The sequence below is a fragment of the Zalophus californianus genome, chromosome 1, assembly GCF_009762305.2.
Source record: "Zalophus californianus isolate mZalCal1 chromosome 1, mZalCal1.pri.v2, whole genome shotgun sequence".
Lineage (NCBI taxonomy): Eukaryota > Metazoa > Chordata > Mammalia > Carnivora > Otariidae > Zalophus > Zalophus californianus.
Genome location: NC_045595.1, coordinates 138,956,808 through 138,971,605, shown reverse-complemented (window position 1 = coordinate 138,971,605; position 14,798 = coordinate 138,956,808). Strand labels below are relative to the sequence as shown.

Genomic DNA, 14,798 nt, shown 5'->3' with positions numbered 1-14,798 from the left:
GTAATCTAATACTTTGCAGAGCACTTTATGGTTGTCAAAGCATTTTTACATACATTATACTCGATATGTACATATTAATTTTCTTGGCAGCACCCAAAAGGCATCTGTGTGGCTGCAATCTAAATAAATATGAATTAAGCAGCAGATCAATTGATTGCTATGAAAGAAAAATTAAAAGGATCATGGTACAACTGCAGCAGTAATCAGAGTTGTTATAATTGGCATTTTATGCGAGAAGTTTACACTCAGTGGTAAAAAAAAAAAAAAACTGCTTTGGACTACCTGATTATTTTTGAATCTGGGTCATCAGCAGTGAAATAAGCAGGCTTCTGGAATCCAGTGCAAAATTTCCTTTCCCCCAGCCCATCGAGACCATAAACTCAGTGAGGTCAGAAGTATGTCTTGCCCGTCATTGAACTGTGAGCTTGCCCTTCTTTCCTCAACTACAATTACTTACTTCTTTAGGATAAAATATCTTTCACTGAATTTGCCTATTTTAGTAGTAATTATTTGCACATCTTTGGGGACCACTAAACTGAGCTTCCAGCTGGCAGGTTTTGCTCAATCTCCGAACCTCCAGAAACAACTGTGACTGGGGCAGACAGCAGAATTTTAGGCTACATCTAACGAAATGAAGTGTTTGCCATATTGCTCTAATAAAAAGATGTTACTTGGACCTTTCCGTTCAATCTCAAGGTCCTTCCTCTTTGGAAAGGCGTAAATTGTATTCTTGCTGAGTAATGATTCCTTCCTACCAATTGGCCTCATTTCCATGATATGGGAAAAAACAAAGTGAAGAGACAGGAAGTGGTTTCCACAGACCCTACAGTGTTCCTTGGCCGGCATTTTGAAGACTGTTCTAAATCCCAGGTGGTCAGTTTCAAGGCTCAGCTCACTAAGCAGACAATAATAATAATAATAATAAAATAAATTTGAGAAAAAAACACTTTTGATGGTTCAAACGGCTACCATATATTGTGTGCTTATTACGTGCCAAGCCTTGTTAAGCACTGTGCACTTGACCTCATTTTTCACTGACAGCAACATTATGAAGAAATAGTTTTTATCATTTCTGTTCACAGCCACAGGAACCAAGGCTCAGAGAGGGCCGGTCTTCATCATCTTTGTCCTGGCACATTTCTGGCAATCAGCAAATGGGTGCTGATTAGACAAGTAAGTGGACGAGCATAATATCTCCAATAAGAAAGCACAGATAGTGAAATAAAGGCTCAATGCAATGAAAGGGTCAGTTAAATAAGCTGGCTTTTCTGAGCTCACTGTCCTGGCACTGGGAAAACAGAAATAAACTAGGACTCCAGCAGTCAGAATTGTGAGGGAGTTCTATATATTTCCGCATTTGGTCTATTAGCTGAGATACATAGATCCTGTCATGTTGCAAAAATGGTTGAAGGTGGTAAGGGTAAAACTCTGTGTGTGTGTGTATATTCTTTATTACTAATCAGGCTATGGTTAAGTATTAGCTATACCTGATTTACAAAACCCTACAGAACATAGAGAAAGAGATATAAATTTAAACAGGGGAGAGGGAGGGGTTGAGGTCAGGGAAGTGTTCTCAGAGGAGGTGGTAAATGAGTTGGGGCTTGAAAGATGGTTATTTAGGTGAAAGGCGAAAGTGTGTGTGTGTGTGTGTGTTTTGATGAGGGTGGATACAGTCAGTTTGCCAGGGAACTAGTTTGAGCAGTCATCTGCAATAACATGGGAAAAGAGTTGGTACCTAATAGGATGGAGGACTTGGGCCAACCTTGACTGAAGGTGGTTATGCAGGGGATGGCCCATTTACAAGGCCTTAAAAATAGTATTTGGGAAACTTATTACTCAAAGTGCAGTCCAAAACCACTGGGGAGCTTGTCAGAAATGCAGAATTGTAGGTCCCACCTCAGACCTACTGAATTAGGAATTTGCAGCTTAACAAGATCCCTAGGTGACTTGTAAGCACATTAACATTTGGGAAGCACTGGTTTAGAAGACAGGATGCTAAGCAGGCGAGATGAATCCCTTGTCATGGGCCTTCTGTATCTCACAGTAACTTCCATTCCCAGGCTGCTCTAGTTACAGCCGAGCAAATCTTCCATGAATGTAGAGAAGCCCTTCCTCACTTCATGCCCTTCTTGATTTCCTGAGTTGTTCCTGCTGTCAGGAATCTCCATTTCTCACTTAAAATACTCTTCAAATTCTGCTTCCAGAAGCCTCCCCAGATCTCAGGGCCAAGTAATTTCCTCTGACTTGACACCTCAAGCCTTGGCCTCTGCCTGTCTCATCGTGTCTGGCCCCTTCTGCCTGATACCACACATACTCTGTGCTGATTCTCCCCCTCCTCCTGGCAAGCTCCTCGCTGACGGGCTTTTCTCTCTGTGTCTGTGCATTTTCTACCCCTGCAGTTTCTCTCCTTGTATCTCTCTCCTTTAGCACTGAGCACACAGAGGGCTCTCTGTAGACGTGGTGGAATTGAATTGAAAGGTGTTTCCTAAAAGCTCATTGAGGGAGACCAAGAACAAGGCCCCCCAAAATAGTCTGCAGAAGGAGGCTGTATCCCCCCATGTACCCTCTCGTTAGCCTGGCAGTGCCCACCCTGGGTGGGGCTTTTAGCTGTTTTGTGTTCCAGTACTTTCAAAGCTCAGAAATAGAGTTCTGTAAAATGTATCTCTTATTGTCCTTTGGGAAATGGTGAAAAGACCAAAAAGCTTGCCCCCCCCCACATACCTGCCAATCATGCAGACAACATTATTTAAAAAAAAAATAATTTGTGCTTTAACATGTCATTGAATTGGTGGTGGTGGTGGGGCAGGGAGGCGGAGCTGGGGCTTGGAGATGGCTCTTCCCTTTTAGCTGCTAAGACTGCTTGTCTGGAGTGTTGAGACCCACACACTTACGTCACCGGTCCCAAGTCTCTAATTATGCTCCTCACTCTTAGAAATGAAAGATAAATGGCAGAGATAGAAACTTCCATTTGTCAGAATTGATTTCCTGTTTTAATTGGGGGGTGTAATAGATCAGTCTTTTCCAAGCAACAGAAACATGTGTGCTTGGATTACATCTACCAGTCCTCCTTGGATTAGGGTACGTCGAAGAAAGGAGAGAAACCGTGACAGAAACACACTCCCCATCGGTATCTTTTCACTTCCCTTAAATAGATGCAGGTTTTTTTTTTTCATGTGTAATTACAAGCTAAAAATATCAATAACATGTACAATTTATGCTGTGACTGCCCTTTCAAAGTGAGCCCTTACTTGTCTAATTCAGGTTGAGAATTCCTGCCTCTGTTTTTTGTTTTTGTTTTTTAATTCATTCAGCCTCACGTCTTTTGGTGAGGTTTTCACTTTCTTTGCTACTTGGAAAGTGGTCAGGAAATTCACTTTTAAAATAGTGGAGTCTCAGGTCCCCAAAGTGCCTGTGGCAAGTTCCTCCTGATTGCTGACAATCAACAGAGTGGTGAAAATTAACCCAGAAAACTGCACATCTAGAGGTCATAAAATGGAGACCCAAACTGGGGAGCCACATGAGCTTTATCTCTGTGAGAACTTTGGACTGTCCTCAAAGACCCAGACTGCCCAGCAAGCAAGCCAGAAAGCCTCTGTGCCTACTACTTACAGATCATCGCTACAGCTTTCGTATGGTTCCCAAATATACGCAACAAATGTCATCAACCAATTCACCAACTAAGAAAGGGGCCAAATAAAAAGAAGCAAAAGACAAAACTGTACAATTTTCATGAAAACAGTAGCTATAACAGGGGAAAGAGGGCCCGACGAATGAGAAAACTGAATGAGGACACATTTTTCCCCAGGCCCGTGAGTACGTGGTCTTGACCTTGAGACTCTACTTTCTAATCTTCCTCAAAAGACTGCACAAGACTGCATTCATTAAGGTTATTAGAAAGTGTCCTGAGGAAAAGAAGGCTTGGGTAGGGAAACAGGTTATGGGAGGATGTGAATATGTTGCTAATGACATGAAGCAGACCTGGAATGTGAGAGGCTTGTATTAGGAAGAGGGAGTGGATTTTTCTGTGTCCATCTCCATCTCCCTGTGACCTCCTCTCTGAAGATGGGCAAAGATGTAGAGGTCAGCTCTAGAGAGAACCTTGGGCCGTCACACTTGCGGAGCTTTAAGACAGGCTCTGTTCTAATGACCAGACTGAAAAGCTCCGAGCCATTGAGCAATTTGTCCACTGTAATATATCTTGTTCATGTATAGGTCAGGGAAGGCTACTCCTGGATTCTTCTTCTTTCCAATACACATATTCTGCAGCTGAGTCAACTTTCTCAGCATCAGAGCCACACAAAGATGTGACTGATCAAGCAGAAGCCAGACTGAAGGACCAGCTGGATTAACTGATACCCATTCCTGCGTTAGAGGAGGGGATAAACAAGCTTCTTAAGGTCCCACCAAATCCTGAGATTCTACAGCTCTTAGAAGAATGCGTGGCCCAGATAGCAGGCAGTGAGAACAGACTCCAGGAGGACTGGCAGGCTCGAGGGAATAGTGTAGACTGCCTACTTGTGGAAGTCCTCAATGCAGTGAATGAGACCACCAGCGTCCACGGTGAATGGGATCCCATCAAGGCTGCGGTGGCACATCACACAGGTAAAGCAGTGAGGATGATAGGCCTTCCCGGTGGCTCGCAGAATCCGCTCCATGATGGGCTTGGAGCACACACTGCACTGCTCCAGGGTATTCTGGGGAGGGAAAGAAACATGCCAGTGTTAGTTTGGGACTTGCAGAGCTCCATGTATTTAGTCCCTTACAGCACGACCAGCACCTTACAGACACATTGGCTCGTGTGCCTATCACAGTACTTGGAAGAAGGTAGAGTGCGTATCAAGGAAACACATGAAATAGATCATGTGTCTTTTCTAAATCTACCCAGGTAGGTGGTGGCAAATCTAAGATTTAGAACACATGTCTTCTGACTTCTCTCCCTTTTCTACCACTATTGCAGGGTTGATGGCAAACATTTCTGTTAAGGCACATAGAGAAGACATTTCTGGTCCTGTTGCAGCAGTTCAGTTCTGCTGTCATAGGGTGAAAGCAGTTGTAAACAGCACTAAGTAGATGGGCATGACTGTATTCCAATAAAACTTAATTTACAAAAGCAGGCTGGATTTAGCTCACAGCTGTAGTTTTTTGACCGCTGAACTACACACCCCAGGTTCTCCACTGGAAGAACACTTCACTATTCTAAAACTTGATTAGTCATCAAAAACCTGGTAGGGTCACCAAGGACCTTAAGATTTTAGAGTGGTCTGCCTGACGATGGAGACACGCAGAACGTGCCGGGTGTAGAGCCCAACCAGAGCTCAGCACAATCGATGAGGCTTCTGATTCTTTTAAGCCTTGATTCGAATACCACCTCCAAGTTTAGTGTTGTGAACTCTTGGTAGAAATGTTGAATCTAGAAGGGTTCTAGTTTTGAGAAGTGAATAACGGAAGTCAGTTTTTCTGGCTTTAAAAATATGTTGAACTTTAAAAATGAAAAACAAAAACCCTCCTGCAAAAGGATACCATATATTGAGTCAGGACGCAGATAGACTGATAAAATTAGCTATTAACTTTCCATCCTTCCCTAGAATCCCATGCTGTCTTACCAAACAACTATGTTTCACGTGTAACATGCTATATTCCAAATGAAAGGTCTGGACTGATGCAGAGTTTACAATCTAGAATAAACCTGGGATGGGGATCTGATTAGAAAGATGCAGAACTGGAATTGCCCTCTTACGATGAGAACCTTTAAATGGCCATGATGTAAGAAATGCCTATAGGTGGATAACTAGTGTGCTGATGTCTCAACCACAGCAGCAGTCTGATTGGCTTCCTTGTCTGCATCTCTCCTCCTGTAACACTTCCCTATCCCCAAAGTGACTTCTGGTTTTCCTTTCCAAAACACAGATGTGACCAAGGAACTTCGCTGCTAGCAAAAACTTCTATGGCTCTACAATGTGAAAAGACCTAATTCCTCACTTGACATTCAACCTCCTTTTCTAGGGTCAGATTTCCCTAATGCCTCAGACTGTTCACTCTTATTCAAACCTATAAGAGACTTCCATACTTCTGTGCACTGGCTAATGCCTAGTATGAATTTTGACCTTTCAAGGTACAGGTCGGAAGGCAACTCTCCAGTGAAGCCTTGCTGCATGCCTTCAGTTGGAGTGAACTCCTTCTTTCTCTACCCCTCCCAAGCACTTAATTAACATTGCTTATAGCACTTACAGTGTCCACTGTATTGAAATTATTTGTGGGATGCCTGGGTGGCTCAGTCACTTAAGCATCTGCCTTTGGCTTATGTCATGATCCCAGGGTGCTGGGATCCTGCATCGGGCCCCTTGCTTCTCCCTCTGCCTGCCGCTCCCCCTGCTTGTGCTTGCTCTCTCTCTGACAAATAAACAAAGTCCTAAAAAAGTTATTTGCACATTTGTGCAAACTAATTTCTTTAGCGAAAGGGTCATGTCTTTTTTTTAAAGTTTTAAATTTTAATTCCAGTGCAGTTACCATAGTGTTATATTAGTTTCAGGTGTACAGTAGAGTGATTCAATGGTTCTATATATCACAATGATTCAAAAATCACAATGATTCTATATATCACACAGTGCTCATCATGATAAGTGTACTCTTAATCCCCTTCACCTATTTCACCCATCCCCTACCCACCTCCCCTCTGGTAGCCATCAGTCCGTTCTCTGTAGTTAAGAGTCTGTTTCTTGGTTTCTCACTCTCTTTTTCCCCTTGGCTCATTTGCTTTGATTCTTAAATTCCACATATGAGTGACATCATATGGTATTTGTTATTCTTTGACTGTCTTCTTTTGCTTAGCATTATACATTCTAGCTTCATCCATGTTGTTACAAATGGCAAGATTTCATTCTTTTTAGTGGCTGAGTAATATTCCATTGTGTATATACACACCACATCGTCTTCATCCATTCATCTATTGATGGACATTTGGGGTGCTTCCATAATTTGGCCGCTGTAAATAATGCTGCAATAAACAGATGGAATCATGTATCCTTTCAAACTGGTGTTTTTGTATTTTTTGAGTAGAAACTCAGTAGTGCGATACTGGATCTCAGGATAGTTCTACTTTTAACTTTTTGAGGAACCTCCCTACTATTTTCCATAGTGGCTGCACCAGTTTGCATTCCAACCAATAATACACAAGCATCCCTTATTCTCCAAATCTTTGCCAACGCTTGTTGTTTCTTGTGTTTTTGATTTTTAGCCATTCTGATAATAGTTTAGATTTGCATTGTCCTGACGGTAAGTGATACTGAGCATCTTTTCTGTCAGCCATCTGGATGTCTTTGAAGAAATGTCTGTTCTTGCCTTCTGCCCATTTATTAATTGGATTGTGTGTGTGTGTGTGTGTGTGTGTGTGCGCTGAGTTGTATACATTATATATTTTGGATACTAACCCTTTATTGGATATGTCACTTGCAAATATCGTCTCATGTTTAGTTGGTTGTCTTTTAGTTTTGTTGTTTCCTTCACTGTGCAGAAGCTTTTTATTTTGATATAGTCCCAGTAGTTTATTTTTGCTTTTATTTCCTTGCCTCAGGAGACACATCTAGAAAAAATGTTGCTATGGCCAATATCAGAGAAATTACTGCCTGTGCTCTCTTCTAGGATTTTTACGGTTTCAGATCTCACATTTAGGTCATTAATCCATTTTGTGTATGGTGTAAGAAAGTGGTCTAGTTTCATTCTTTTGCATGTAGCAGTTTTCCCAATACCATTTATTTGAAGAGACTTTTTCCCATTGCACATTCTTGCCTTTTTATCAAAGATTAATTGACCATGTAATTGTGGCTTTGTTTCTGGGCTTTCTATCCTGTTTCACTGATCTGTGTGTCTATTTTTGTGCCAGTACCATACTGTTTTGATTACTACAGCTTTGTGGTATAACTTGAAATCTGGAACTGTGATACCTTCAACTTTGTTTTTTCTTTTTCAAGATTGTTGTGGCTGTTCGGGGTCTTTTGTGGTTCCACACAAATTTTAGGATTTTTTATTCTAGTTCTGTGGAAAATGCTGTTGGTATTTTGATAGGGATTGCACTAAATCTGTAGATCGCTTCGGGTACTATGGACATTTTAACAATATTTGTTTTTTCAATCCATGAGCATGGAATATCTTTCCATTTGTGTTATCTTAAGTTTCTTTCATCAATGATGTATAGTTTTCAGAGTACAGGTTTTTTATCTCCTTGGTTAAGTTTGTTACAATACCTAGTAAATATGAAAAATAATTTCATTATTTTTGGTGTAATTGTAAATGGGATTGCTTTCTTAATTTCTCTTTCTGTTGCTTCATTATTATTATATAGAAATACAATGGATTTCTGCATATTGATTTTGTATTCTGTGACCTTACGGAATTTATTTTTTCAATTCCAGCAGTTTTTTTGGTGGAGTCTTCAGGGCTTTCTATATGTAGTACCATGTCATCTGCAAGTAATCAAAGTTTTACTTCTTCCTTACCAATTTGGAGGCTTTTTCTTTCTCTTGTCTGAGTGCTGTGGCTAGAACTTCTAGTACTATGTTGAATAAAAGTGGCGAGAGTAGACATTGTAGTCTTGTTCCTGATCTTAGGAGAAAACTCAGTTTTTTTACCATTGAGTATGATGTTAGCTATGGGTTTTTCATCTATGGCCTTTATTACGTTGAGGTATATTCCCTCCAAGTCTATTTTGTCAGGTTTTTATCATGAATGTTGTACTTTACCAAGTGCTTTTTCTGCATCTATTAAAATGACCATATAGTTTTTAACCTTTCTCTTGTTGATGTGATGTATCACATTGATTGATTTGCGAATACTGAACCACGCTTGAAAACCAGGACTAAATCCCACTTGATCATAGTGAATGATTTTTTTTCATATATTGTTGGATTCGGTTTGCTAATGTTTTGTGGAAGACTTTTGCATCTGTGTTCATCAGTGATATTGGTCTGTAGTTCCTTTTTTTTTTTTTTGGTGGTGTCTTAATCTGGTTTTGGTATCAGGGTAATGCAGGCCTCAGAGACCATGTCTTAAGAAGGTATTTTGCGGTCTCATACTATACCCAGTATACTACCTGGAATAAAACTAAACCGAGGATGAATGTATACAAAAAGAATGAATGAAGGAAAATTGTTTACATCCTACTTAGGCGTTATTGGACTGGTCTGATTCTCCTGACTCTGAAATCCATCCCCAAATGAATTGGTAAATTCATCACCATCCTCTCCTCAAAGCTGTGGTTGCTGGAGGTTCTGAAATTGCTTAGTATGCCTCTGGTCACAGTCTAAACTCATGGAAACTATTAACCTATTTCCCCCCATTTTGAAGTGGTGAAATTAAAATAGCAGAAGAACATAAGATGAAAGTCTGGAGAAAATGATGCTCTGGACAATGAGGGCCCTGCTTTTTTTCTATCCTGGTGATCTGAGCTGATGTGGCTGCAAACTGTCTTCCTAGGGCTTGTGTTTTGCTCTTTGTGGGTTTTAACTTTTTTTTAAAGGCAGCTCTGTAATGGAGTTGAACAAACCAGAAAATGCTTGACAAGAGAATGTTTTTGTTTGCACTGAGGCTTGGCTGCAAGATTTAGCCCATTTACTCAAAACCAGTAGCACCATATAAGGTTGAGTCAGTTTCTAAGGAAAGACTTTATGGTCTGTGGAATCACTGTTTAAAGGACAGGTAATCTGAACATTTATGCTACAAAGGAAAAACAGTGCAAAATATGCCTAAAGTGAGATTACTATAATATGCCCACAAATCAGAAAATGAAGGTTCTAAGAATATGGCTGGCTAGAAGCTTGGGCTAGCAAATGGTAGAGGAGGACATATGAAACATCTCTAGCCAGCTCCCTTTACTGAACTTCTCTCCTTTCAGTCTCTAGCTGGTCCACTAGGAGCCGTAGACACACCTTCTCTTTGAGGAAGGGTAAAGACTCTTATGAAGCTTACCATGTTAAGTGTAGTTACCATCTGTCACCATACAAAGCTATTACAGTATTTTTGACTCTGTTCCCTGGGTTGTACTTTTCATCTCCATGACTTACTCATTTTATAATTGGAAGTTTGAATCATTATGTTGTACACATGAAACTAACATAACATTGTAGATCAGCTATACTTAATAATAATAATAATAATAATCCAAAGGTTACAAACATAGTGATTTGAATGGGCGCATGCACCCCAATGTAGCAATGTCCACAACAGCCAAAATACGGAAAGAACCCAAATGTCCATCGACAGATGAATGGATAAAGAAGATGTGGTATACACACACACACACACACACACACGTATATACGTACACATATATGTATATGTGTATATACATATATACATATATACAATGGAATATTACTCAGCCCTCAAAAAGAATGAATCTTGCCATTTGCAATGATGTGGATGGAACTACAGTGTATTATGCTGAGCAAAAGAAGTCAGAGAAAGACAAATACCACATGATCTCACTCATATGTGGAATTTAAGAAACAAAACAGATGAACATAGGGGAAGGGAAGGAAAAATAAAGTGAGATGAAATCAGAGAGGGAGACAAACCATAGAGACTTTTAACTCTAGGAAACAAACTGAGAGTTGCTGGAGGGGAGGGGGTTAAGGGGTTGGGGTAACTGGGAGATAGGCATTAAGGAGGGCATGTGATGTAATGAGCACTGGGTGTTATATACAACTGGTGAATCACTAAATTCTACCCCTGAAACAAATAATACACTGTATATTAACTAAATTGAATTTAAAGATTTATTTATTTATTTTTTACAGAAGAAAGAGAGAGAGAGAGAGAGAGAGAGAGAGAAAGAGAGCAAGTGAGGGTAGGGGCAGAGGGAGAGAATCTCAAGCAGACTCCCTGCTGGGTGTGCAGCTGGACGTGGGATGTGGGGCTTGATCCCACGACCCATAAGATCATGACCTGAGCCAAAATCAAGAGCTGGGATACTTAACTGACTAAACCACCCAGGCGCACCTAAATTGAATTAAAAAAAAAAAAAAGGATGCACTCAAATAAATAAATAATTAATTAATTAAATAAATAACTAGTAAAGGACTTTTACAATGTTAGAGCGGAGGGAATAAGGAGTTCCTCTAGTCTAGGCCTCTGATTTCACAGGTGAAAAACAGACCCAGAGCACTAATACAGTTGGATGCTGAGTCATGGAGTTCATTAGGGACAGAGGAGAGACTAACACCCCAGGTTCTTGTAACTCCCTAATTAAGATATGGATCTGATGAATTAATCGTGTTACCATAGGGAGGGAAAGTTTCTATATGAAGAATATGGACTGTTCCTCTGGCTTTGTTAATATCCACTGCATGGGTACTTGGGTAAATTTTTTCTTCTTTCTAGACCACAGTTTTCTCAACTGTAAAACAATGATTAATTCTAACTCAACACTTTTATTGCTCTGTGATAGATCAGAATTAACAACAGTGGGGAAAGGGCAATGTTTCCATTACTAGAGGTATACTAGAAACAACTGGGTAATTTCTCCTCTGAGGTTTGAAAGGAGGGTTCATGTGTTAGAAACCTGGATTGTATAATCTTTACTATGTCTTAACCACTTGAAATTCCAGAAATTACTAGTGGTAGAATTTCAAGCATGGCAGAGGAAGATCTTTGTGTCTTCTTATAGAAGGTTATTTTAAAACCAGACCAAAAGATGCCCTCTTTGCATAAACACAAGGCTTTTCTAAAGTCACTTAAGATGAAATGGCTAATAAATAAAATAGTTTTTAAGGAAATAGAAAAATAAATAAGTCTCCAAGCAAATAAGTGAAAGAAGGGCATCTCTAAGTATGCCTACTCAAACGCATCTTGTGTGTGGAGTAGGGGTATCATGGCGGGGGGTTAGGAAGGAAGAATGTACTCCAGCATAAGAATCACCCAGAGATCAGTAGAGTGTTTCATGACCTGGCTCTGGATCCATCTCAGCTGCTCTTTCCTATGGACCCCACCTTCCAGTTGCCACTCTGAGCTCTCTGCCAACTCTTTAATAAGCTATGTTCTTTCACAAGCCCAGAATAGCTCATATCCTTCTTGGCCTAAAGAATACCTATTCATTCTTTAAAGTTAAGCTCAAATGTCACCTCTTCTGCAAAACACTTCTAATTCTCCCTCTGCTGTACCCCTAGCAAAATAAGTCACTTCCTCTACTCCCATAGGATTATATGATGCTTTTCTGATGACACTGATATAATGTACTTGATTTCATGATTTGCGTCAACCTCAGCTACCAAACCCCACTCTGGCTGCATGGAGCCATAGTCCTAGGTAGAGCTTCCTAGGAAATAGATTCTGAAACCGAGATTTGCACATGGGAAGTTATGGAAGAGTGTCTTCGAGATCAGCACCTGTGGGAGAGTATAGGAAGCCCCTGGGCAGAGGGAGAAGCTGGACCATGATGCAGTCACAGCAAAGGCATCTGATAGTTCCCTGGAGAACTCCGGAGCTGGGATGGTTCTGCACATTTGTCTTTCCTTGACGCTAGCGAGTAGGGCCTTTACATCCCCTGCATCTACCAGTTAATGCATACAGGAGGCTCTCAAGGAAGAGGAGTGATCTTGGGTGAAGAGGTTCCCTTTAACTGAGAGTAATTACCAGAGAAGGAACTCCACTACAAACGGTTGGTGGGGGGAAGGAAAGCCTCAGTCCTAAAGAAGGATCTGAGCACTGGGCTACTGCCTCCACACTATAACCATCCTTGCCCAGGACCTATACAGTTCCTGACACAGGGTCAGCAACTGCTGACCGGCTGTGAAGCGCCTTACAGCTGAAGCTGAACAAAGAGTCTAGATTTCTTTTCTTTTTCAAGAATTCTAAGCACTGTTTTGAGGATTTTTTTTTTTTTTTTTTTTTTTTAGAATCTACAGAAAATGTCTTAGGCAGTTACTCCAACGAAGGTACGGTCAAAGGGAGATGTGAGAGTAGCAGAAAAAACAAGAAAGCTACCAAAAGGCACAGCTTATAAACTTTGCTGAAGTGATGGCAATACAATTATGATTAAAAGCAAAAAGTTAAGTGAAAATAAAAATAAAGTCACAAACAAATCTCGTACACGAAACTCCCAAATGTAACTGTTTTTAAATTAGAGATACAATCTGGTTGTATCTTTTCTATCCTTGGGTACTGTATAAATAACTTCTCTAATTCACAGGCAGAAGAGCTAGAAGAATCATCTGAATATAAATGAAGCATATAGGTAACAGAAGGATTAACTACTAGTTAGACGATAGGGAAAATAGTTCTAAAATTTACATATTGCCTAGGTGTGTCTGCATTTTCAATGGTGAGTATTTTAAATCAAGGCACATAAGTATTTGAAGATTCAGAAGACTATGAAGTGTTGCCATTTAGAAATGTTAAAATTTTCATTTCATAAAATTAAAATGTGACCTTATATTCAATCTTTATTGTTTTTTTAGGTACAAAAGCAGTTTTGAAACAGAAAAGACTCTTGGAAAAAATGAGGGTGACATCTCATTTCTAGATACACTTTTGGTCTTGTTGGGATAAGAATAACAAGGAAAAAAGAAGAGTCTGAAGATATTAGGCCTTTAAGATCTTTAGAGGTGACGCTTGTCCAGGAGTCTCAACTCCCCTCTCTTGCCTGCCTCTCCCATAATCCTTCGCTCAAGGCAACAGTTAACCAGGGAAGCACATCCACAACAGTCCCAAATCACTTCTGGATGAAGAGCATGAAAGGATGGTGCCTGTCAGGGTGGGGGAGGGCGAGAGGGTGGTGTCCATACGTACAGTTTAATAAAAACCATGATTCTAGTCCAACTACCAGATTCCAGACACTAAGACGCAGAGAGGGGAAGCACACCTAGTAGCAGATTTGGAGTTAGAATATTGGTCTCCTAATTCTCCTTCCAGTGGCTAGTCCCCTGCCCCAACACACTATACCTATTTCATATTTCAGACGACACGCTCCATATCACAAACATAAGGCATTCAGGTGGGCTACTCACAAGTTAACCCGCCTATAAATAAAGAGAGGAAATATGTCGAGATCCTAACACAGTTTGTCTACTGTCAATTTCACTGGTTCCCACAGGGTAAGATAGAAAACTCACCGTTGCATCCCCAGCATCTACAGCAGTATCCTTGCATAAAATTGCTGTTCCCCAAATACTGGTTAGATGATGAATTAATAAACTCTGGATATGTACATAAAAGAAAAGGATTTTATTTAACCATGCAAAACAATTCTCTAGTCCAGAGCTTCTTAATAGGCAGGCTAAGACAGAGGGTGCTTCGCTGGCTTCCAGGGGTACCACATTTAGGAGGGGTAGAGGGGGACAGAGGTTTCCATAGTTCCTGAGTGGTCACCTTGGGTCAGGTCACTGATTCCAGTATGCTAACTGAATGACATCCTTTCCCACATGGGTCATGATGTGGAAGGTTGTGAAGCACAGCTGAAGTGTTGGTGTTCCCAATGGAATAGCGGTGTGGTACAGTAAGGCGAGAAGAGGGCTGTGACTCAGCACACCTCCACGGAAATGCTGGAGTGACATTACTGAAACTCAAAGAATTATATTCCCTACCTTAATTTTGTACTTTAAATTTTTTCTTGATGTTGATAACCAAGAAGACTTCCCAAATGATGGCAGTACTTTTGGGTTTCCCAGTAGATGAAGACATCATTTTACCTTGGTAGTTCTCCTAATGTACTATGGTACAACGCCTCCCTACGGTTCTGCCTCCCAGTGAGGCACACATTTCTTATTAAAAGGTTTTTCACTTTCCAAGTGTCCTTCACCTATACATAT

General features: G+C 40.6%; 1 protein-coding gene across 16 annotated transcripts in view; it reads right to left on the bottom strand.

Annotated features, from left to right (window-relative positions):
- Positions 1 to 14,798, bottom strand: part of LOC113918675 (LIM domain containing preferred translocation partner in lipoma) — a 667,221-nt gene that overhangs the window by 19,158 nt on the left and 633,265 nt on the right. For all 16 annotated transcript variants that reach the window (XM_027587341.2, XM_027587344.2, XM_027587348.2 and 13 more), the window contains one exon: positions 4,516 to 4,694. In XM_027587341.2, the coding sequence (XP_027443142.1) occupies positions 4,516 to 4,694 (179 nt within the window). The remainder of the gene's footprint in view (positions 1 to 4,515; positions 4,695 to 14,798) is intronic.